At 50.5% G+C, this 22,544-nt stretch overlaps 7 protein-coding genes across 9 annotated transcripts; 3 read left to right on the top strand and 4 right to left on the bottom strand.

Annotated features, from left to right (window-relative positions):
• Positions 1-33: 33 nt before the first annotated feature.
• On the bottom strand, positions 34-2,912 carry LOC120456291. Its single transcript, XM_039643035.1, has 3 exons — positions 2,856-2,912; positions 1,289-1,976; positions 34-956 (listed from the first exon to the last, which is right to left on the bottom strand). The coding sequence occupies exons 2-3, from the start codon at positions 1,334-1,336 to the stop codon at positions 609-611; spliced, it is 396 nt and encodes a 131-aa protein (XP_039498969.1). The 5' UTR covers positions 1,337-1,976; positions 2,856-2,912; the 3' UTR covers positions 34-608.
• Positions 2,913-3,369: 457 nt separating this feature from the next.
• Positions 3,370-6,036, top strand: LOC120456288 (probable methylmalonate-semialdehyde dehydrogenase [acylating], mitochondrial). Its single transcript, XM_039643032.2, has 2 exons — positions 3,370-3,525; positions 4,287-6,036. Exons 1-2 carry the CDS (start codon positions 3,400-3,402, stop codon positions 5,817-5,819), a joined length of 1,659 nt encoding a protein of 552 aa, XP_039498966.1. The 5' UTR covers positions 3,370-3,399; the 3' UTR covers positions 5,820-6,036.
• Positions 6,037-6,143: 107 nt separating this feature from the next.
• On the bottom strand, positions 6,144-8,963 carry LOC120456287 (ATP-binding cassette sub-family B member 10, mitochondrial). 2 transcript variants are annotated; one of them, XM_039643030.2, is made up of 6 exons: positions 8,428-8,963; positions 8,158-8,364; positions 7,788-7,990; positions 7,440-7,721; positions 6,639-7,382; positions 6,144-6,565 (listed from the first exon to the last, which is right to left on the bottom strand). In XM_039643030.2, the coding sequence occupies exons 1-6, from the start codon at positions 8,810-8,812 to the stop codon at positions 6,296-6,298; spliced, it is 2,091 nt and encodes a 696-aa protein (XP_039498964.1). In that variant the 5' UTR covers positions 8,813-8,963; the 3' UTR covers positions 6,144-6,295. The 2 variants fall into 2 exon arrangements, with proteins under 2 accessions (XP_039498964.1, XP_039498965.1); XM_039643031.1 differs by lacking the exon at positions 8,428-8,963 and having other exon boundaries at positions 7,440-7,735; positions 8,158-8,346.
• A 95-nt stretch (positions 8,964-9,058) lies between these two features.
• LOC120456285 lies at positions 9,059-13,977 on the top strand. Its single transcript, XM_039643026.1, has 6 exons — positions 9,059-9,212; positions 9,277-11,667; positions 11,738-12,384; positions 12,448-12,810; positions 12,865-13,425; positions 13,499-13,977. The coding sequence occupies exons 1-6, from the start codon at positions 9,197-9,199 to the stop codon at positions 13,658-13,660; spliced, it is 4,140 nt and encodes a 1,379-aa protein (XP_039498960.1). The 5' UTR covers positions 9,059-9,196; the 3' UTR covers positions 13,661-13,977.
• On the bottom strand, positions 13,704-15,308 carry LOC120456290 (apoptosis regulatory protein Siva-like). Its single transcript, XM_039643034.1, has 3 exons — positions 15,023-15,308; positions 14,086-14,419; positions 13,704-13,977 (listed from the first exon to the last, which is right to left on the bottom strand). The coding sequence occupies exons 1-3, from the start codon at positions 15,171-15,173 to the stop codon at positions 13,914-13,916; spliced, it is 549 nt and encodes a 182-aa protein (XP_039498968.1). The 5' UTR covers positions 15,174-15,308; the 3' UTR covers positions 13,704-13,913.
• A 105-nt stretch (positions 15,309-15,413) lies between these two features.
• Positions 15,414-16,354, bottom strand: LOC120456289 (28 kDa heat- and acid-stable phosphoprotein-like). Its single transcript, XM_039643033.1, has 2 exons — positions 16,212-16,354; positions 15,414-16,148 (listed from the first exon to the last, which is right to left on the bottom strand). The coding sequence occupies exon 2, from the start codon at positions 16,142-16,144 to the stop codon at positions 15,554-15,556; it is 591 nt and encodes a 196-aa protein (XP_039498967.1). The 5' UTR covers positions 16,145-16,148; positions 16,212-16,354; the 3' UTR covers positions 15,414-15,553.
• Positions 16,355-16,532: 178 nt separating this feature from the next.
• Positions 16,533-21,805, top strand: LOC120456286 (exportin-6-A). Of its 2 annotated transcripts, none has more exons than XM_039643027.2 (11): positions 16,533-16,749; positions 16,859-17,382; positions 17,695-17,850; positions 17,945-18,339; positions 18,413-18,609; positions 18,693-19,129; positions 19,195-19,744; positions 19,811-19,980; positions 20,067-20,276; positions 20,341-20,776; positions 20,893-21,805. In XM_039643027.2, exons 1-11 carry the CDS (start codon positions 16,747-16,749, stop codon positions 20,968-20,970), a joined length of 3,156 nt encoding a protein of 1,051 aa, XP_039498961.1. In that variant the 5' UTR covers positions 16,533-16,746; the 3' UTR covers positions 20,971-21,805. The 2 variants fall into 2 exon arrangements, with proteins under 2 accessions (XP_039498961.1, XP_039498962.1); XM_039643028.2 differs by having other exon boundaries at positions 16,536-16,749; positions 17,945-18,327.
• Positions 21,806-22,544: the final 739 nt, after the last annotated feature.

Genomic DNA, 22,544 nt, shown 5'->3' with positions numbered 1-22,544 from the left:
GCGCCAGATTTGAATACAAGCGTTCCCCGTCTCTTGAGGTTCAACTAACGTTTATTTTCTCTAGAGCTCAACAAATAAATCTCCAAAAGTGAAACGAACACAAGAATAATCATTGTGTGTGGCCTAAATATGTACGGTCTGCTATGCTATATATTACTTTTTAAAACGTGTCGTATCAAAAACTACCTCAAAATACTATTATGTTAAGGCAAAATTTGGAAAAGTGCATTCTGACATTCAGACATTCCAATTCATCGTACACGGTATGGTGCTCACTCTATGTTAAGCATTGTGTTTTTGTGTTCTTAGAGCAGTGAGTTTTCAATATTCCTGTCTATCACTGGAATAAAACACCACAAAAAATAACAACAAAAAAAACACCCTAATGCGCATACATTTGGGTGTGGATTTCTTCAAGTGTATACATGTATATAAAGTATAGGACCTGTTTCCGAGTCTAAATGCTTGGAGTGGGTTTGCGATATATAGTTACACAGTTGATTGCTTCAGATTGGTGTCAATTTAGTCCCTACATTTGCGTCCCCCTTGACACATTTACATTTACCGCACCTATTTGCCAGGGAGGCCAATCAATATGAGGTCATTGATTATTCATGAATCCCATGCCCTGCTCCAGCTGTAGCTTCATCGAGGCCTTTCTTTGGCTTTTTGCGCCCCTTCTGGGAGCTGGCTATGCGCTGTTTTAGCGTGTGGAAAGTCTGCTGCATGCTGCGCATTTGGTACCGTATGGAGCTGCTGACGTCACGCTGCAACTGCTGCACCTCGCGAATGTCCTTGCGCAGATTCTGGTACTCGTTGGTCACCTCGCTCATCGACTCGAGCAACTCGAGCACCTCCATCTCGTCCATCTGCTCCATCGTCGTCTGCTCGAGGCTGCGCTCCACCGCATGCAGCTTGTGGGCCATCGTGTAGAGCTGCGATCCTGCATTGGCCACCTGGAAGCAAAGCGAAATGTGGGTTACTTATAGATGGTGGCAATGGAGCAATTGGGTGGCTATGAGAGAATGGATTTTGGCCCATTTCCTTCTCGCTTGATCTAAAGAAAGGAGAGATATTGCATGGATATTCGCAGGAGAAATGCCAGGGGTCTCTAATAGTGAATCCTTATGATCAATTCCTGATAACAACTTCTTAAATGAAGTTATGGCTTATGATTTATTTTCTGGCTTGCCTGTTATAGACCGCCAATTTCTCTCACTGCACGCCGAGTGCCTACACTTCAGAATGAATAAGTGGCTATTTGCATTTGGCTGGTCGATAAACTCACCGATTTTTCCAGAGCGCTGATGTCCTGGTAGCCCGGCGTGGCCTCCATCTTGTCCAGATCCCGAACTGCCTGTGGACCTCAGCTTCCTGGCATGACAGCAAGTAGTAACTCAGCGTAGCAGGCCCATACTGCGCAAAATAACAGAGTGCTCGGTGTTTGTTGTTGCCTACTTTGAGGCGCGTCGGCGGAGCGCTGGCAGTCAGTCCACTCCAAGCTCTCCGAGCAGAGTGAGCGAGTCCTGCGATTGGTGCTGCTATTTATATGCTCCTGCACACAAGTTGACTTCCGCATTCCGCGAGAGGGAGAGAGAATAAGAGAGAGAGAGAGAGAGAGTGACAGTGCTGCTGATTTTATAGCTACCTTAAACACAATGTATGAAAATATTCCATATTTCATCGAAGTATTCTTGTTTTATGCAGACATTTCCATTTATGCAGACATTTCATGGATTTCCAATGAAAGGATTTTTTCTGCTGGATATAACCTCTAGATTTCAACAACGGTTGGCATCACTGAAGAGCGGAAAGGAGCCCCTATTGTCCCATTGAAAGCCACAGCAAACACTTTCTTTAAAAAAGAAAGTAAGTCCGTGGATTCTGTTTTCCCCGGTGCGGACTAGTCCTTTTGATTATGTTGACCAGGAAGCGGACCGATGATGAAAGCGAAACTATTTCAATAAAACAGAAGCCTAAAAGTAGGCAGCACAATTCATTCATTCATTCAGAAAGTGATCTACATATGTACATATGCACATAAATGCTCCTTGTTGTTTTTAATTTAGCCGATTTTTGGCTAAAAATGGTCAGAAAGTTAAAAGAATTAAATTTTTGCACTCCTAATTACCAATACTAACCAACCAAAGTGATTTCACTTTTTGACCGACTCTGTTAAAATAATTTTTGGCCAAGTTTTCGCATTTTTTGTAAGAGGTAACATCATCAAAAATTGCAAAAAATGTGAGAAAAATGTTTATTTTTTTTTGAAAACACAGTTTGATTGGAAATTTTATTACGTACTCAAAATACTCATATTTATAATCGCAGAAATGCAATTTTCGGAAACAATTCAAAAACAATTAAAAAATTTAATATTTTTCTGAAAACACAGTTCGATTGGAAATTTAAATACGAACTCAACGAGGTATGACATTCCATATTTGGACCATAATTTCGAATGCTGTGATCAAAATACTGATAATTAGGAACGCAAAATAACAGAAAATCGATTTTTTCGCAGCCTAAAAGAAGGCAGCACAATTCATTCATTCATTCAGAAAGCGATCTACATATGTACATAATTGCGTCTTGTTGTTTTATGCCGACTGCTTTTGTCCACGTTACGCTCCCAGGAGACATTTTTGAATTTAATTGTTCAGCTAGGAAACACTTATCCCCTAATTGATTATTTTTCCATCTTCGGGTAAGCGAAGCACTAGTATCGGTATTTGATTAGATTCCGTTTTAGTTTGACACGTGCCGTGGTGTATGTATATGTATGTACATATACATATCTACGTTGATAGAAAAACACACGAATTCTACATTGGATCGCCAGTGTTTATAAATACCCTATGCCAATTCAGCATTTCCAGCATCAAAGATCCAATGCACTTCCATGTTGTACACTGAAAAACAGATTTTTCACTTAAAAGCAACACATCAACTGAGTTGATTACCCGACTAACGGTAGAAGGTGTCTTTGATTGCACTTTACTGCCTTCGCCAGTAGCTTATATAGCTAATGTGCCCTTCCAGCAGGGAAATGACGGCACCGCAAACAACGCGAAGCAAACACGACACTCACACACACATGCTCACAACGAGCCCCCAAAGAACAGCAAAAGCAACAATTAAAAAACAGAGCAAAACAAAAACAACAGCTGTGCCCCACAGGTTCCTAACGGTGTGTGCGCCAGTATGCATGTATGCACGTGTGTGTGAGCATCAGGCTATGGCCACTTGCTATTGTTAAGCACTTTCGACGTGGTCTTCGCCGTCGCCTTCGCCTTCGTATATCAACAATCGCACCACACAGCCCCACACAGATATGTACATATGTATTTACATACATACATTTGTGTGTAGAACCGTGGAGAATAACTGGCTTCGCAAATGGGCGGCTGCGCTGCGTTCAGTTTCAGTGTAGCCACCGTTCGGAGAGCACGCGATCCGATCCCCGCACCAAATTCTCATCTCCGTATCCCCAAGATGTCCCTAGTGCGATTGATCGGAGCAGAGGTGAGTTTTCCCCGACGCCAATTGGCTTGTCCTGCATCCTTATGTATGACATACATACATACGTGCATACGTCCAGACTGGATCTGTGCATCGCACTCTCTCACTCTCTCTCGCTTTGCGCGTGTGTGTGTGTGTGGCCGTGAATTCGTCAATTGGCGATGCAATTGGCCTTGGGTCTGTAATGCATGCACTTTGGGGCGCCCATCTCGCACTCCGTCCACCCGAGGCATTGGACTCGCCCGCGGGTGTTGGCGGCAGACGGGCAGGGGGCAGGGGGCAGTGGGCAGTGGAAACAACACATGTTACGCAATACGTCGCTGCGAAGCGGAAGAAGAAGAAACAGAACGAGAATTTCGAGCAGATAAAGCGCACAGGGAGAATTCGCGGGGGATTAGGCGCTACAATGTTTGAATTGGCGTCAAATCCAATAAAACGCGATAAGCGGTACCTTTCCACGCCGGGCGAGCCACGAAAATCTCAAGTCTGCCAGATGGACACTGATAAGCGTGGCACACCGCCCCCCGCGCCCCCACCCCTTCGCATATCAGCAGCCAAAAAATAGACCTCACCTCACAAAAAACCAAAGAACGAAAACCGAATTGTCCGGCCGTTGAGGTTAGGATTGCGAGCGCTGGGCAATTTGCAAAGCGAATGAAAACCAGGTGGACTGAATGGTAAATTTGTGGGGAAACGAAATTGATACTCATTGCACTCACTGCCGCTTACTAACCTATGTATACATGTGCCTCCTCTATCATTAGGCCCGCCATCTGGCGAAGAGGTCATACTCCTCGGCAGCTCCCACCACCAAGCTCTTCATCGACGGCAAGTTCGTCGAGTCCAAGACGAACGAATGGATTGACGTGCACGACCCGGCCACCAACCAAGTGGTCACCCGCGTGCCCAAGGCCACACAGGCGGAGATGCAGACGGCCCTCGAGTCGAACAAGAAGGCCTTCCGCTCGTGGAGCAACCAGTCGATCCTCACCCGCCAGCAGGTGATGTTCAAGCTGCAGGCTCTCATCAAGGAGAACATGGGCGAGCTGGCCAAGAACATTACCAAGGAGCAGGGCAAGACCTTGGCCGACGCCGAGGGCGACGTGCTCCGCGGCCTTCAGGTGGTGGAACACTGCTGCAGCATCCCGTCCCTGCAGATGGGTGAGACAGTGGCCAACGTGGCCAAGGACATGGACACCTACTCGCTGGTCCTGCCCCTCGGAGTGACCGCTGGCGTTGCGCCGTTCAATTTCCCGGCCATGATACCGCTGTGGATGTTCCCGGTGGCCATCACCACCGGCAACACCATGCTGCTGAAGCCATCGGAACGTGTGCCCGGTGCAACCATGCTGCTGATGGAGCTCCTGAACGAAGCCGGCTGCCCGCCGGGTGTGGTCAACGTGATCCATGGCCAGCACGACGCCGTGAACTTCATCTGCGATGCTCCCGAAATCAAGGCAGTGTCCTTCGTGGGCTCCGACCAGGCGGGCAAGTACATCTACGAGCGGGCTGGCAAGAATGGCAAGCGGGTGCAGTCCAACATGGGCGCCAAGAACCACGGCATCATCCTGGGCGATGCCAACAAGGAGAACACTTTGAACCAGTTGGCCGGTGCCGCTTTCGGAGCTGCTGGTCAGCGCTGCATGGCCTTGTCCACGGCCGTCTTCGTGGGCGATGCCCAGGCATGGATTCCCGATCTCGTGGAGCGTGCCCAGAAGCTGAAGGTAAATGCCGGCCATGTGCCTGGAACTGATGTGGGACCCGTGATCAGTGCCGCCTCCCGCCAACGCATCAACGACCTGATTGAGTCTGGGGTCAAGGAGGGAGCTAAGCTCATCCTGGACGGCAGGAAGATTACCGTGCCCGGTTACGAGGATGGATACTTTGTGGGTCCCACCATCCTGAGCGATGTTACGCCCAGCATGAAGTGCTACACCGAGGAGATCTTTGGCCCTGTGTTGGTCATCCTGAAGGCCGACACCTTGGACGATGCCATTGGCATTGTGAATGCCAATCCCTATGGCAATGGTACCGCCGTCTTCACCACCAACGGAGCAGCCGCCCGCAAGTTTGTCAACGAAATCGATGCCGGCCAGGTTGGCGTGAATGTGCCAATTCCCGTGCCCCTGCCCATGTTCTCCTTCACCGGAACTCGTGGCTCTTTCCGCGGCGACCATCACTTCTACGGCAAGCAGGGCATCAAGTTCTACACCCAGACGAAGACGGTCACCCAGTTGTGGCGGGAAACGGACGTGACTCACACCCAGGCGGCTGTGGCCATGCCCACCATGAAATAGGCAGACCTTGAGGAGATTCTGGAGAAGATTCAGAGAATCGGAAACAGAAAGGTTCCACGTATTGAATTTCTGGATGCTTGCACACAAAACGTATTTAGAAGCTAGATACAAAGAAATTATTGCATTTATTTTTGTGCCTGTTTATTAGATGTAAGACGATTAGAGACAGCAAGTAATGAATTGTAAATGATAACAATAAAACGTTTATTGTGTAAAATCCCCCTTGGATATTATCTGCAAAAGGAAATGAAGAAGAGAACAACTCGTGTTTGAGGTGTCACGAAAGGAAGGATGCATCATCAGGAGAAAAGACAGGTGGGCTCCTTGAGGTCAACGGTGTATATTTTACAAAGAGCTAAAAACATTTGAATTATGAACACATATCCCGGTAACAATAGCACTAGCAGGGCCGCCACATAGCAACGGTGGGCCTACTTCTAGTCCGCCTTAACTTAAATTCCACACCCACGTATCCCTTAGTTTCGGCTGCCGAATGCTTGGCTGGCCACCAGTTCCCGGAAGACGCCCTCCTGGATGCCCATGAGCTCGTTGTAGCTGCCCTGCTCCACAATCTTTCCCTCGCTCAGGACGGCGATTTGATCCGCATTCCGTATTGTGCTGAGCCGATGGGCAATGGTCAGCACGGTGCGTCCCTGGATCAGGTTGTCGAGGGCATTCTGCACCAGGTTCTCCGAAACGGCGTCCAACGCACTTGTGGCTTCATCCAGAATCAGGATAGCGGGGTTCTGGAGGGGAACAAAAGGAGTAAGCACTGGGCAATCGTATCTTGAGTAACTAGGTATGCAATATGGACTCTACCTTGATTAGAGCCCTGGCAATGGCCACTCGTTGCTTCTGCCCGCCACTAAGCATCATTCCCCGCTGGCCGACGAGCGTGTCCAGTCCATCGGGCAGTTGGTCGGTGAACTGGCTGACATTGGCGTCTTCAACCACCTGCTGCAGTCGTTCCGGGCTGGGTGTTTCGCCAGGATTAGCGCCGTACAGAATGTTCTCTCGAATGGAGCTCGAAAAGAGCACCGGCTCCTGACTGACAGCACCAATGTTGTTTCGCAGCCACTGCGGATTCACCGTTCGCAAGTCAATGCCATCCAACAGCACCGAGCCCCCTTGGGGATCATAAAGTCGGAGCATTAGCAGAGCTATCGTCGTCTTCCCAGATCCCGAACGACCCACTACCGCCGTGGTTGTTCCCGGCATCAAATTTAGCGAAAAGTCGGCGAGGACGGCCGAGTCGGGCCGCGTTGGAAACGTAAAGAACACATTCTGGAATCCTACTTCGCCCACCGGCTTCTCCAGCGGTACGATACCTTGGTCAATGGGTATCGAGCACTCCCTGTCCAAGATCTCCCAAATGCGCTCCGCGGCCCCAATGCCTTTGTTCAGCTGGCTGTAGAAGTTGGACAGCCCATTCATCGAGATGGCCACATAGCCGGCGTAAAGCATGAAGGCTGTGAGGGCTCCAATCGTCAGCGAGTCTTGTAAAACCAAGGTGCCTCCATAGTACAGCACTGATATAATGATAAAGTTGCCACAGAAGCCAGTCTGAAAGTGGACAGATATGATTATGATTCTCCCAGGTTTCTTTCCTTAAGGTCTCACCAGTCCAAAGAAAATAGCTCTGGCACGTGTCTCCTTGTAGCCAATCTGCAGAGCTTCGTCCAGCTGGCCATCGAAGGCAGCTACTTCCTGTTGTTCTCGGCAGAAGGTCTTGACCGTTTTCACATTGCCAAACCGCTCCTCCGCAAACTTCATTATCTCCGCGTACTTGTCCAGCTCTACTTTGGTGATCCGCCTCACATAGCGTCCGTACACGATGGCCATGCCCGCCATCGCGGGCACCACCAAGGCACTCATGGCCGCCAACTGGGGGGAGGTGTAGATCTGCAATGGAAGCACTGGATAAAAGCAGGTTTTAGGCAGTGCACAGCACTTATTGTTGTATCGTACCATCATGCCCGTGCCGACGCCAATCATGGCCACAGATCGCAGGCCATCGGATACGTTCTGGCTCAACGAGGTGCCCACCATCAAGGTGTCGTTGCTGAGCCGGTTTATCAGTTCCCCAGTGCCCTTGGTATCGAACCAACCCACCTCCTGCATCAGCATTGACTTGTATAGCCGGGATCTCAGATTGCGCACTATGCGGAGAGCTGAAACGAGACGCACATGGACAAAAGGTCTGGCTGAATTGCTTATTATAAAGTAACTAATCAAGTAAAACACTCCAAGCTGGTGAGATTCCCAGAATATGTGCATATTTTATGAGCTCTATCGACTTTCCAGGACTAGCAGAGTGTGTATTTCAGATCCCACTTACCCGCATTTCCAAACAGATGGACGCGGGCGAAGTTGGCGCATCCGCCCAGCACGAAGATCCCAAAGAGGAGCACCGAGTACTCGCCCAACTTGGCCATGGCTGCGCTGTCCATGCCCGATTTATTGAAGACCACATCAATGACCTTGCCCAGAAACAGGGGAACCGACATGGTGATGGCCGAGGAGACTATCAGACAGCCAATGCCCGCTGAGAAATAGGGAATCAGGTTAGGGATTCGGGAAATGGCAAAACGTGTAGTGGACTACTAACCTGTCAGCACCCATTTCTCCGATTTACTCAGACTGAGCAGGCGGCCGAACTGGGATCTGCCCATTTTCACGGGGGCGGGCACGATTCCGGCTCCAACTGCGGTTGGTGCGTCCGCCTTTGCATTCCTGGCCAACCACTTGCTGCTCTGTGCGAATCCACGGCGCATGCACCACCACGGCATGCGGAGCGTTGGGAGCAGGTGGCTATGGTGGCGGGTCGGCGGCGGCGGGGGCGGGGAAAGGCTGTGTTGGAGCGACCGGGTGGTTCGATGGTGGAGGCACCTGCCCAGGTGGTGATTATATGATGTGGACAGCCTGATTTGGCTGTTTTGCCTGACCCGGAGAGTCGTGCAGAGGTGTGTGAGCCTCGTACAGTTCAACAGCATTGTGATTCCTGTCTCATTCAGAAATGTAGAAAAACGAACAGTGGAATTTGTTAAATGACTCGAATTATAAAATAAACAACACGAATCCCCAACGCGCTCTGCTTCTTCCTCGCTGCTGGGCGATCAGCTGTTGCGGCAGTGTATCGGACATGAAAAGCTAAAAATGTCCGTAGCGGCTAAAAAGTAGCCAGATTTAACATAGGCACAACAGCCGTTTAAGCCGCTTAACAGCGCCTCCACACACCGAAAATCGATATCGATATCGAAATCGCAAGTGATATCGATATCGATGCCGATACACGTTTGTTTATTCCGCACGTGCCGCAGTGAGGTAAACTTGGATTTGGAGTTGCATTTGATCCGCATTTCACTGGACGAGGCAAAATGGACACAGGCGAGGGTAAGTGCCTCCACCTAGCTTTCCGATGGACCAAGTCACTAAGCTCCCGTCCGTCCATTCGCAGCGCTGAAGTCCTGGTTGACGGAAGAGAACAAGCCGTTCGCGGCACGTGTTGAGTTCGCCCTCAAGGTATGGCAATCCGTGGAGTTCCCCTATCCCAACAAGTACGAGGTCGTCGCCGACTGGCTGTCGCAGTCATTGGGTGGCTGCAAGGACTTGCCCACCCAGCAGCTGAAGGATTTCCTGAGCCTGAGGGCGCAGCCTGGCTGGGTTACTCAGACGACGAAGTCGCAGCTGATCCACGCTCTGTACGAGATCGTCTCCCGTGAGGAGAACGCAAATGAGTCGGCACTGGAGCTCCTGCCCCTGGCTCTCAGCTCTGAGCTGCTCCAGGATGCTCTGCGGTCCAGCAACAAGCTTCTATTCGAGTGCTATGGCAGCCTGTTTAGGTGCCATCAAAAGTGCATCGAACTACGCAGGGATAACAAGGATGGGAGTGAGAGCCAGGACCACTGGGATGCGGAGTTTGTAGTTCCGGTGATCAAGCAGCTGGCGGAGATTGTTCGCCGCTCTCAGCAGCCTGAGAAGCTTTTGGAAGAGTACGATGCGCAGACTGTTCGTCCTCTTGTGGAGCTGCTTCTGACCCTGAAAACTCCATGCCTCGACGAACTGGCTGCGCTGGAGAAGCAAATCGATGCTCAGTTTACCATCGAACGTAGCAAGGACCTTCCGCTACATGTCAGCCTGATCCTTTTGGAGGCCAGTGTCATAAACAATCGCTTTCAAGCAAAAAACCTCAGTTCCACCATAAAGTGTGTATTCAAGACAGAGGAATTATCGCAGTCATCGCTTCAATTGGCCGCCCATCTCCTTGTGTCACTTCGTAAATACGATGTGTCCCTGGAGTGCAAAGTGGGTAAAAAGAAAAATCAAGCGATCACCGGCTTTGCTTTTGTTTCTGATCAGCTGCTGCAGTTGGTGCGCCAGTACAAGAAGTCAAATCTGAAAGAGGTTTTAATACTTCTCTGCTCTGCGCTGCGTTATAATCCGCTGCTGCTGGAGCAGAATGTTTACCAGATAACCGTTTGGGTGCTCACGTCGCCCAAGGAGAATGCCCAGGTGGAGGAGCTGTATTCGGAGTACCTCACCCTACTGCTGGACATGTTTCGTCGCCTGAGTCGTGCAGAGCGGTTCATCATGAATCTGCTCAAGGCCCTCAGAGAATGGCTGGGAAAGTACACTCTGGACGTTCCCCATAGCGAAGCCAAAAAGCGACGCACCCAGGACTCCAAAACGATTGAAGACGAAAGCCATCAGTTGGAGGATCGCTTTTTGGGCATCATTTTCAGTAGGACCCCATTAGCTGCGGCTCCTTCGGCCAACGACGCTTTCAAGCAGCTCTGCCAAACCTGGCCAAGTCACTCGGCCGGCGTGGCATTCACTCGCCTGATGAGCCACCTGATGAGCAAGCCCTCTCTGGTGATTTGGAAGACCCTGTTGCATTCCTTCGCCGAACTGCTTGACGAGGATCAGCCGAAGGAAGTGCTGCCCGAGAACCTGGACTTCGCACGTGAACTGCATGCTGCGCTCCTTTGCCAATACCTAAGCGGCACTCGGCTGGCTGAGCAAGTGCAGCTCTATCAGCTGCAAGTGGAGCAACAACTGCAGCACACTTCCCAGGTGCTGGAGCAGTTTGGACGGCTGCTACTGAGCCAGGAGCACAATCGCCGGCTGATGAACGCCTTTCTGGAGTGCACAGAGCGAGCCAGTGGCTTCGAGCTGCTCCTGGCCTACTACTGGCCTGATGGTTTCCCCGCCAGCGAACGGCCACTGCAGCTGAGGGGGTTCCTGCCCACCGCCGAGTGGACATTGATCCAGCAACGGGTGTACAACTTCGGCAAGAGCTGCTGCCGGCAGAGATTGCAGCGCTTGGAGCTGCAGCTTGTGGAGAGCGGTTGGCTGCTGAAGGATCAGCGGACGGCCAATTGCTCAGATGCCCTGGCTGAGTTGGTGGCGCCGCAGCAACTCTTTCGGCTGTCCAGAGCGCAGAAGCAGCTCCGTTTGCATCAAAGGAAACACAATCAACACCTGGAACCGCATCTAAACGATGCGGAGAGCATTGAGGTGCTAGCACTGCAGCTGCTTAAGGAGTATGGCGCAGCGGCCAAAGATGCCAAGGCCAAGGCCAAGGGATCCCTGCTGGTCAAACTGAAACTGGAGGAGCAGGTGGAGGAGAGCTCGCTGATACTCTTCCTGAGGGAACACGCATCGACTGAAACCGACTTGCACATGCCCGCGGCCCAGGAGCTGGTTGAGACCCTGCAGGGCCTTCCATTGGCTCAGCTGCCCGGCAACATTCGATCGCGTCTTTGGCTGGTGATCTTCGTTCTGTACAGGGATCTCAGTCTTGGCCAGCAGGAGGAGAGTGCCAAGCAGATACTGGAGCTACTAATAGGTGAATACTCTCAACCAAATTACAGAATTACAGTTCAAACTTGTTTATTGGATCAACTTCTTGATTGCAGATCTTATGCACTTTGGTCATCCGCTGCCCATATGCAGCTACTTCCCGCGGCTAAGCGAACTGCTCCTCCTAATCCCAAGCAGCTCGACGGCGGGCTGGAGCTTCTACGAAACACTTTTTGCCCGCTGCATTCGCCGCCAGGGTGCTGGTAGTGAGGCATTTCTGGCAAGTTGCACGCGCTTCTTTAGAGAGCAACTGGCTGCGTCAAACAAGCTGCCAGCGGAGGAGCGTCGTCTTCTGCTGCTGGCCATCGAAACACTTAGCAGTGTATCTGGAGCGCAGGGCAGGCGATTGCAGAGCCAACTGCAGCCGCTTATTGAGATCTATGGCGAGATGGTGACGCACAAGTTTCGCTCCAAGAAAAAGGAGGCATCTGCCTACAAGGAGTTCGTGGACTGCACTCTGTCGGGTTATGCCACTTACGTGAGCAACTGCATCAACCGCGTGGCCAGGCAGGAGCGGGAGAAAGAACAGCAGGAGAAGAAGGCCGGCGAGCAAGAGGGTCTGGAGAAAACGAAGGTCGAGAAGAAAATGGACAAAAAGAAGAAAGCGAAGCTTCAGGAGGAGGAGGAAGACGGAACGCGGAAGGAGCTGCAACCCATAGACGAAAACTTCCGACGCATCTGTAAGATATACATTGGTCACTCGGTGCGTACATTTTGTGCTTAGAAGTATTGAACGAACCCAACAATAATCATCCTATATTCTCAGTTGAACTATCGGGATGCCAATGCCATACGCTTGCTGAATGTGGCGCTCACCCATCGCCAGCGCTTGCATTTGGATCCGGATGAGATTGAGTTCGTGCTGAGCAGCTATTGGCGGCAGTTGAATGCGGACATTGAGATGGGCGACATTTTCTCCACCTCAGCACTGGATTGCCTGGAGCCGGCCATCAAGCTGATCATTGGCTACAAGACTAACGAGGACTTCCTGCTGCTCCTGCGCCGTCTTTCCGCACAAGTGGAGCAAATGGCACGCCCTGCGTCGCAGAGCCAACATGCCGCGCTCCAGAATGTGCTAACCCTTTTGGCACTCTTTGCCAAGTGCTCGTTGAGCAGCGTGAAGGGAGCGGTGAGTCTTCCCAGTGCCCTGTTCTTATTCCCTAGTTAATGACTTTCTCCTCAGATGCTTAATGAGCATTTCGAGATGATCAGTGTGAGTGTTTCGCTGCGCCTGCCGGAACCCAAAGACGCGGCATACTGCGGTCATGCCCTCCGACTCCTGGAAGCTCAGCGTAACCTGGCCGGGAATCGTACAGTGCCTCTCACAGGGGAGACCCTGGACTGCCTTCTGGGCAGCATGCTGGATGTGGACATCAAGCACTTGATCAGAAACGGCGGCAGTTGGCAGCACTTTGTGGATCTGTATGCGGCACTCACGGACAACCTGGTTGTGCTGCTGAAACAACACACCAACCTGATGTCAGACCGAGCGGCGCAGCTCAGTGCCCTGTGCCAGGATCTGATCCAAGCCATCGTTGGCTATCGGGCGGAAAGAAAGCAGACACAGGACATCAGTGAAACGGAGCTGGATGGCTTGGCGGACTTGGGTCTGAAGCTGGCCACTGTGATGGCCACAGTGAGCACCACGCAGGCGCTGGCCGTAAAGAGAGTGGCGCCCTTCCTGCTGATCTTCACCATTCGCCAAATGGTGGCCACCGAAAGGCCCACGACGCTGTTCGAAAAGGTGTGTTTTACGTCAAGTCCAAATCTAATGATGAAAATCTACTAATGAAATAATAATACGATTTTCTCCCCAGATCAAGGTCCACATAGTGCGCGTCTGCCACGAGCTGATCGGGATGTGCGATCACCGAGCCGGACACTTCATCCTACGCTCCAGCAACGAGGCCGGCGCCAGGATGTACGAGGGATTGGTGAAGGATCACGAGAAGTACCACAAGTTCAGGGGCAAGGTGTAGGGACAAGGAGCGGAGACGGAGACGGAGATGGAGAATACAGCTGTTAGATTTTCTCTTTTATATTTTTGTTAGATTCCAACGCTTCCAAAAAATATAAAAATGAGTGCCCTATGTGCCTTGAGTAGTGCCGAATTTGTACTGCTTCAGAACTTAAAATTGAATGAGCACCACGGATTCATGTTCCTCTGTGCTTGACTGTGTGAAAATGGCTGGACGCCTCGCCTCCGTGCAGGCAGAGAAGTCCTTGGAAATCCTAGGTGAAGAACATCTGGCAGCGCTCGCAGAGCGGATCCTCGCCCTCGTCATCTCGATTGCCACTGCAAATGGGGATATAGGATGAGAAAAGGCATGGATTTAGTAGGCCCACTTGGAACCACATGGATTCCCATAAGGGAAATGCATGTTCAGTCGGGGGTAGAACTCACAACAAAGTCACGCAGCTGCGGCATATGAACTTGGAGCACTCGCCGCAGGAGTAGCCACACTCCTCGCAGAGATCCATCATGCAGTTGACGCAAATGTCGTGGACGAGCGTTTGGCGCTGGCAGCAGCGGGACTTGTGGCACTCCAGGCGCGGATTGGCCAAGTCGGTGCGCAAGTTGCGCAGAATGATGGTTCCATCGCCCATCAGCTGGTACTGTTCGCACAGCTCGGGCTCCTCCTGACCCGCTCCCAGTGGATTCAACGGATTCAGGGGATTCTGCCCCTGACCTTGCCCACTGCCGGCTGCGCCATCGAAAAGCATTTTGGTCGTCTTCTCTGCGAATGAAATGGCAAATTGGAGAGTTCCAGTTCAGGGTGCGGGTTCGGGTTAGACACTGCGAGTACGCCCCTCTCCGATCAGCTTCGATCAGCTCTAAACCGCTTCAACAAGACAGACGTTCAAGAGAACAGCAACAAGCGAATTTGTACTTGATTTGTTGAAATTCTGCGAGAAGTGCAATTCGAACGCTACAATTTTGAACTGACAGCAAAACAGTGAGACCGTTCGCGGCCAACGAGCTGAGCGGCAAAACGCCAAAACTCACGTACTTGCCAGCTTTCCTTCCTATCGATTCCCACTTTCAGTTACGAATTTTGGACTCAAGAGCCGGTTTGCTGATCTCTTCGTGCGGTTATCCATGGTTATTGCTGGTTTATGCTCTCGAGGCGGGAATCTCTGCCGAGCTGCATTCTTGTTCTTGTCACATAACGGTTTACACTGATCTTAGCAAGGCGTTGCAATAGAGCAACAACAAACGCGCCATAACTGCACCCTGAGCGGTAAGCTCCCCCTCCCCTCATCCAACCACTAACAGTGATGGGAAGGGGAGCAGGTAAGTTGCTGCAAGTGGGGGGGGGGGGGGGGAATGCGCTACGTACCGTGAACCGCCTTCATTTTTTGGGGATCGCGGGAGTCGCTCATTTTCTGGTTCACGAACACTTTCCGCTGCGTGAGATTGTTATTGGCGTCGCCATCCGATGATCGCGATCGCGATCGCTTTGCCGCCCTTTTGCGGACCGGGCTCTCCATGATGAGTTGGCTGGGCAGATCGGATAGGAACGCCCTCAAATAGCCCTGCGTTCCCTTACTTTCCGGTATTCCGATTGTCCGATTTGCAAGCTAACAGCTTTTAATGGTCCCGTTCTTCTAACAATATTACCTTATTAGAATAGTGCTACCATATTGGAAAATCCCTAAAAGCGCCCATTGCGATCGATTTTACTATCGTCTATCGATCACCTAAGTTGAGGGAAGCGGAAAATTCAAAAAGTTGTTGTTTTCTGCATTGCCATAGCATTTATTTGAGAATACAAAAGGACGCCACATCCCTATGGCCCCATGTAATGGCATTCGTAGGAATCGCTTGATTATCGAATGGGGTTTCATTTTCTTGTGTTACCGATTTCACATTACTTCTTGCGAGCGGATCGAGTCTTCCTCTGACGGGCCCTGAGATTGCAGCTCTGGCTCTGGAGCTCCGGTGGCGCCTCTTCCGACGGCTTCTGGCTGATCTTCTTGAGGAAAGTGTCCGAGCTGGAGGCGGCCGCCTCGGCAGCCGCTTTCTTTGCGGCCAAACGCTGCTGGGCAGCCGCCTCCCGTTCCCTGCGAACCAATGCCAGTCTGGCGAGATCGGCCAGAGTCTCCTTGCTCCTCTGGATGTTTTCGCTTTGCATTCGCTCCTTTCTTCTTTCGCGCCGCCTCCTTTGGGTGTCGTCGTCCTCCTCGGTGAACTGATTTCCATTCTGATTTCCGTTGCTTATCAGAAGACTCAACGGCTTCCGGCGCGGCAAACGATTCGGATTGGAGATCTCAATTAGGCTGTGCGCACCTTGGCTGCGAATGCACTTCTCCTCGAAATTACCTTTCACTTGCTTCCTGATCGGCACCCCGCTGCCCCTTTCGCCCAGGGGAATTTTGGGCGAAAGCTCCTGCTGCAAAACATCCGCGGGCGTGAACTCGCGACTACGACCTTTGTGGTTCACGTACTTTCCACGCGGCATTATTCTGGAAGTCCCGAAGGTCTTTTGTGTCAAATGGCAGGAGGTGAAGTGGTGAAAACTGTCTTACCTCCGAAATAAAAAGCGCTAAGAAAAATTACAGGAAAATCAAGATAAACTCGCCGTGCTGCTTGATGTGTGCCTGACATATGAGTTTCTGAGAGCAGTATATGGTTGCTATGTTTTAGATAGTTTTCTATTCTTAAATAAGTGTTGCTGTCTTCAAATTTATTATTTTATTAAATTTCCATTACAGGCTAATAATAAATATGAATCGAATGTTAGCTCTCTCGTAACTTTAGCTGTAATCATTTTTGACCAGTTTTGTTTTTAACAAACGACAAATTTTTTAATTCAAAATACCCACACGCAAGGACTATCGATAGCTATCGACTATCGGCCAGGGTTGCCATGCCGTGTACGATTTGTTCAGTTTCCCGGAGTAGATTTTGGCCACCTTTTGTGTAAAGACACAAAGAAAACCATGCAATTAATGGACGCCGAGTGCTGATGCGATCGGAATTAGAACCGCGAGCAAGCGGAGCTCATAGTGACCCCCACATCCAGATCACAGACACTCGGAAGGACCGCACAGGACACGGAAAATGGTGAGGCGGGGGCTGCGGGCCAAACCCACATCTTTGCTCAGAATGATTCAGCCAACGAGCGATTCCAACTAACCGGGAATTGGTTTTCACCCACCCACTGTCCGTACAGCACGCCGCATCTTTGACGACGGTGGAGGGTCTGCTGCAGGAGTTTTATCAGCCCAGCACCTCCAATGCCCGGAAACGAGAGATCGAGACAAACCTCTTGGCCTTCAAGTCGCAGCCAGAGGCGTGGCAACTTTGCCTCCGTGTGGCCACCGCCTCCGACATCACCGAGAATCAGTTCCTGTGGTTCTTCAGCACCTCGACCCTAGAGCACACAATCACGCGGAGATGGACGCAGCTGACGTCCACGGACAAGACTTTGCTGCGAGAGACCCTCTGGAACTCGTACGCCCAACTGGGAGCCACTCCGAATGTGGCCAAACGGCACAGGGACACACTGGCCCAGCTGATAGCCCTGCTCGGAAAGCGCGAGTTCCCCGAACAGGACCCCAACTACATGCAGCACTGCATGGAACTGACGAAAACACGGTTTCAGCTCGGCATCAACCTGCTCAAGATCACCTCCGAGGAGGTGGTGAGCAACAGGGGCGACCTGACCACCGAATGGAAGCAGTACTTCTACTCCTGGTGGGTGAACAGCACGAAGAGGCTCAAGTCCCGTGTCCCAAACAGGGCTTTTAGTGCCATTAATTTCACCGTATTCGATTGCTATAGATGCACTTTTAGTAATATCGGTCATTTCTCGCTTATCTTAAATACTTTGCCACGTCCACTCTCTATATATATTGATAATGTTTTTGTGAATTGTGGTAACATTTGTTTAAATATAACCCCTTATGTTATAGTCCATAAGATTTCAATAAGTGGTACCTACTAGTCTGTTGCCACCACACTGTTCCTAACCCATTCTGTGTTCCCCTTTGCCGCGTGTTTCTGTAGCATCTCAATGTGTGTGCCCGATGTGCTGGACCTGGTAACCAAGTATCTGCTAATCGCTGTGTGCCACATCAATGGCAAAGACATCCAAACGACCATACCAAACACCCTCATGGACTTTAGTCTAACCTCAGCGCTGCCAAATGACAATCAATTAAGGTGGGTCACCATGGATTGCAAGGAAGTTCATGCATGAACATACATTACACAATTCCGCTTCAATTCTCAACTGTTTTGGCTGTCTGCTCCACAGTTCCTCAATTTTGGACCTGCTCGGATGTGTGCAGCACCTGGTCTCCTGGATACGCACTGAACTGATCTCGGAGTACTTCCTCATGAGCATACTCGACCTCTCCCAGTGGCGACCAGCCCACGAGCCCATCTCCCTGGCGGCTCTCTCTGTGTTGAATGAGCTGCTCTACCTCCAGAAGCCACTGCCCTTCGCAGGACCCTTGATGGGCGGCGTCACCAGCCTCCTGGAGCAGCACAACAACAATCGGCGGCAGAGCGAGATGTACAGCGACAAGTTTCGGGAGCTGCTGCGCCTCTACACCACCAAGTATGCTGGCAAGCTGATGCAGGAGCCGGACCTGCTGGAGACCTTCCTCAATCTGCTCTACAGCTGCACCACCGAATGTGAGTCGCGTGGTAAAAATATTGGCTTTAGTTCAAGTTATTAAATGGTATTTGAATGGTTACTAATCTTGTTTCTACCAAACAGTGCACGGCGCTTTGGACTTCACCGAAAAGCTTGAGATCTGGACACCCATCATCAAGGGCATTGCCCAGCAGCCCGCCAAAATCACGCGTTATAACAATGTGCTCACCCAGCTGGTGGATGAGATCATGCGGCGCACTCAGTTTGAGGCCAACAAGCCCGAGCTAGAAGTGCTGGACAACGAGCTCATGGAGGACGATGTGAGTAGAACAATAGATCTTGCCAATGCAATGTCAATCGCCACCTTGCACAGACACTTATCCAACTGCACTGCCGATTTCAGACCTCCGCCACCGAGTGGCAGCAGTTCCTGGACCAATGCTTCGAGTCCCTCGCCCTGCTGGCCAACACCAGAGGTGCACACATCGTGTTCGCACAGGTCTATAACCACTGGTCGCGGCCACAGATGTACTTGCTGTCCCTGGAGCACGCACTGGACCACGGCAGCGCTCGGAGCTACGAGGCGGCACGCAAACTGAAGGGCGCCAATGTGGGCGAGATCTTGCGCGACTTTGCCACCGTCTGCCAGGCGGTGGTGCGCTTGGCCCCCTTGATGGACTCATCGTCCGCTGCACCCGGGATCGCCGACGAGATGGAGTGCCAGCTGCAGATGCTGTCCGACAGCTTGCTGCAGACTCTGCAGCTCCTCGCGAGCAATCGTTTGTACAGCGGCGGCAGCGAGATGGACAAAGCTACGTTCCAGACTGATTTGGACAACCTGTGAGTGGGGCATCCTTTGGCATCCTAAATGATGTTTGTAACACTATGCACTCCTGATCCTTTAGATACGCTCAAGTTCTACTGGCCATGAGGAGCATCTTTCCGCTAACGAAAGCCATGAGCAGCGAGGAGCTGCTTCACCGCCTGTTTGCTATCCTAGGCAGCATTTTTGCTTGCAATGGATCCCTATCGGCTGCCTCCCCCATCGTGCAGCAGGCGGCCAGCGAGCTGCTGCTCTTCATATCGACTGTGATACGGCCCAAGTGCCTGCTGGATATACCACAAATTCAAAGCCTGCTGCAGGCGGGCTCCCGCTTGGGCGCCCAGTTGCCGCGCCAGGTGTGCATCAATGTGCACATCAGTCTGGTCAGCTACATGGTGCTGCCGTGGAAGAGCGTGCCGGAGCAGCAGCAGGAGTATCCGCGGCGTCTCTGGATGCTGCGTGAATATGTCCAGGGGCTGGCACAGAACTTTCTGGATCTGGACTTGGCCCAGGCCAACGAGAGCAAGGTGGCGGCCACCACGCTCAGCTTGCTGGGCACCTTCACTGCTCTCATCGAGTATTTCAAGGCTACTGGAGGCAATGCCAAGGATATGCTGGCAAGCACTTTCAAGGTGCCTTATTTCCTGATGCTATTTTGAACCTGCTATCCTATACTATTGACCTGTTCTGTTTTGCAGCCCATTTTGACCAAGGCCCTGATGATTTTCAACAGCTTCGGGCAGAGCAGCATCGCCATGGCCATCACGGTGGCCGAGTTCAGCCTGAGCATGCTCCGAACATTGCCCACCCATTTGGGGGCCCAGTTCATCAAGGAAATGATCACTTTGTTCATAAGTGTCAGCAGCAGGTGGGTCGCCGATCTCCCATCTCTCTCTTTATTGTGTGATACTTACACACAATGCTTTTGCTCTCTCTTTCTCTCTCTGTCGCCAGGGAGCAACTGACTCTGAGCCGACTGGCTGTGATGGAGAAAATACTGCAGATGTTCAAGTTGATCGTGGAGCAGCCGGGCAGCGCCTCCTTGGGGCTGCTGCCCTCCATTCTGGACTTCAGCACCCAGCAGATTCTGCCCTTGTTGCAGCAGCAAAATGCGGCAGCCGATAACAGCGAGATCACCAGTCTGTTGTACGCCTTGTTTGATAGGTGAGAGGATACTGAGCAGTAAATCGCACTTGCGTTGTCATGAATTAACGCCCTTTCTTCCTAGTGTGCTCACCTGCAAGTGGCAGTTCTTCTACAAGAATCAGCTCTCCAACGGCCACAGCGGCGGTGGCTCCGGCAACTTCAACTGCAGCGACAACCTGCATCCGGCGCACTTCATGGCCATCCTGAATGCGTATGGCCAGATGCTGGTCAGCGGCACCGATCCCAGTAATGTGCGCAGCGTCCTCTTCTCGATGCAAAATGTGAACGAGAGGAGTCGGCTGTATCAGCGGGCTTTGTTCAAGGAGCAACTGCTGGCTTCCTTTCAGGGCGCCTTGCTCAATCTGCTGCTGAGTGGAGAGGGCTCCCTCCACTTCGACATGATTGCCCAGGCCTTGTATGCCATGGGCCAGGTGGACCGACGCCAGTTGCTCGAGAGCTTCGTTCACGCCTCTTTGCCAGTAGCGCAGACGTCGCTGGAGGAGATCTGCCAGACAAATGTGAGTGAAATACTGAAGTATGAGGGGCACCACACCACTTGCACACCAGTAGCAAGTGCTGGTGCTTCTCCCAAGACTGACTTTGCACTTAATTGGTACTCCCTTTCCTTGTGCAGGACATTCCAACGTTCACGCAGAAACTCACGCAGCTCATGCAGGACGCCCACTGCGTGCACCTCAATGAGACGGCGTAGGCCTCCCTTCTACTCCTCCCTCCAGCGCGGGACCTGTACTGCCCCCCATCCTCGATCCGTAGACCACGCCCGCATACGATTAGGTTCTTGCATGTAAATAAGGAAATACTGTATTGTTTTATTTTTGTATCTTTTATATGTAATTTGCTGTCGCGTATTGTATGCCATATGCCATATCCCGATCCGTGTCCGCGTCATCTCTTGAGGTCCTTGTCCCCTTGTCCCCTTGTCCCCATGTCCCCATGTCCCCATGTCCCCAAGTTCGAACCCCATGCCACCAGATTGCGTTTGGTTCTTCCTTGTGCGAGGCTGTGTTTCTAACTAGAGAGCTCAGCATTCGTCCCGATTGAAAAAAGACACTAAATGATAAAACATTAAAACAAGCTTCGTAAATAGGTTAAGTGCATTATTACCGTTAATTTTATGTCTACCGCGTAACATACATACGATTACTCTGCTTTCTGTGCTGTCACCGCAACTCGATAAAAGTCATACTACATATACATACCTACATACATATATCTTAGTAGCATATACATACACTTATACATATATATCCATAAATTAATTAGCATATCTCAACATGTAAATCAGTTACGTCGTAAGCAAGTATAAAGTACCAAGTAAGAAAATAACTGGAAGGGGACGCAAAACCCGGGCACGAATTCATGTAATTTATTCTGGGAGAAACCAACAACACACACACCAACACGCAACACACACCAAGTAAATCCGAGGCGTTTTAAGTCCGTTGTAATGATTTGAACTATGTATGTATGTATAATTGCTTAGGTCCTGCAATCAAAAGTCCAATAAAACTATTTTTACCATTTTATTCGCCAGTTGTGTGCAATTCTTGGATTAGCATTATTGAATTAACGTTCGATGAAGTCTTGTTTAAGCAGTTGTAAAACAATGTGTTTTTAAATGCAAATGTAATTTTTGCTCTCATCAATAATATAGGCACACACATGCATATGTATGCGCATGAAAGAGATCGGATTATGACAGTTATCACTCTCTTTTGTCTCCTTTTCCTTTCTCCACCATGATCTATCGAGGGTTCGAGCTTTTAAATCCGTTACTTTGTTCTAAAGTTGCCCAAAAATATGACTTTATTTCGGCTGTACTTTTAGATTTCAGTGATTTTCGCGAATTCGGTGAGAGCAGTTCGACGCGCGTCATAGATTCGGTTAAGTAATACTAACTAATAATAAGTTATAAAACGACGAAATTTGTTTCGAATCATTGCTAAAGTTTCCGTAGTGCGTGTTTATTGCCTTTTTTGTTTTTTTTGTTACGGTTTTTGTGTGTGTGTTCAAAAAATTCTGTTTTATATCCGAAGCATAATTTCGTAGTGTGCAGTTAGCGGTTTTTATTGCATATGTATGCAGTTCGATTCGAATCACAGATTCGGCTAGGCTATTATAATTGATCAAGCGGTGAGATCTGTTTAAAATCATTGCTAAAGAAGTTCCCGTAGTGCGTGATTTTTGTTTTTTTTGTTACGGTTTTTCTTTTTTTGTTAGTGTGTTTTATTCTGTTTTATGTCTGAAGCATAATTTCAGAGTGTG

Source organism: Drosophila santomea, chromosome X, assembly GCF_016746245.2.
Source record: "Drosophila santomea strain STO CAGO 1482 chromosome X, Prin_Dsan_1.1, whole genome shotgun sequence".
In the NCBI taxonomy this organism is placed as follows: Eukaryota; Metazoa; Arthropoda; class Insecta; order Diptera; family Drosophilidae; genus Drosophila; species Drosophila santomea.
The sequence above is the reverse complement of the archived record's forward strand: the minus strand, read 5'-3'. Positions and strand labels throughout refer to the sequence as shown.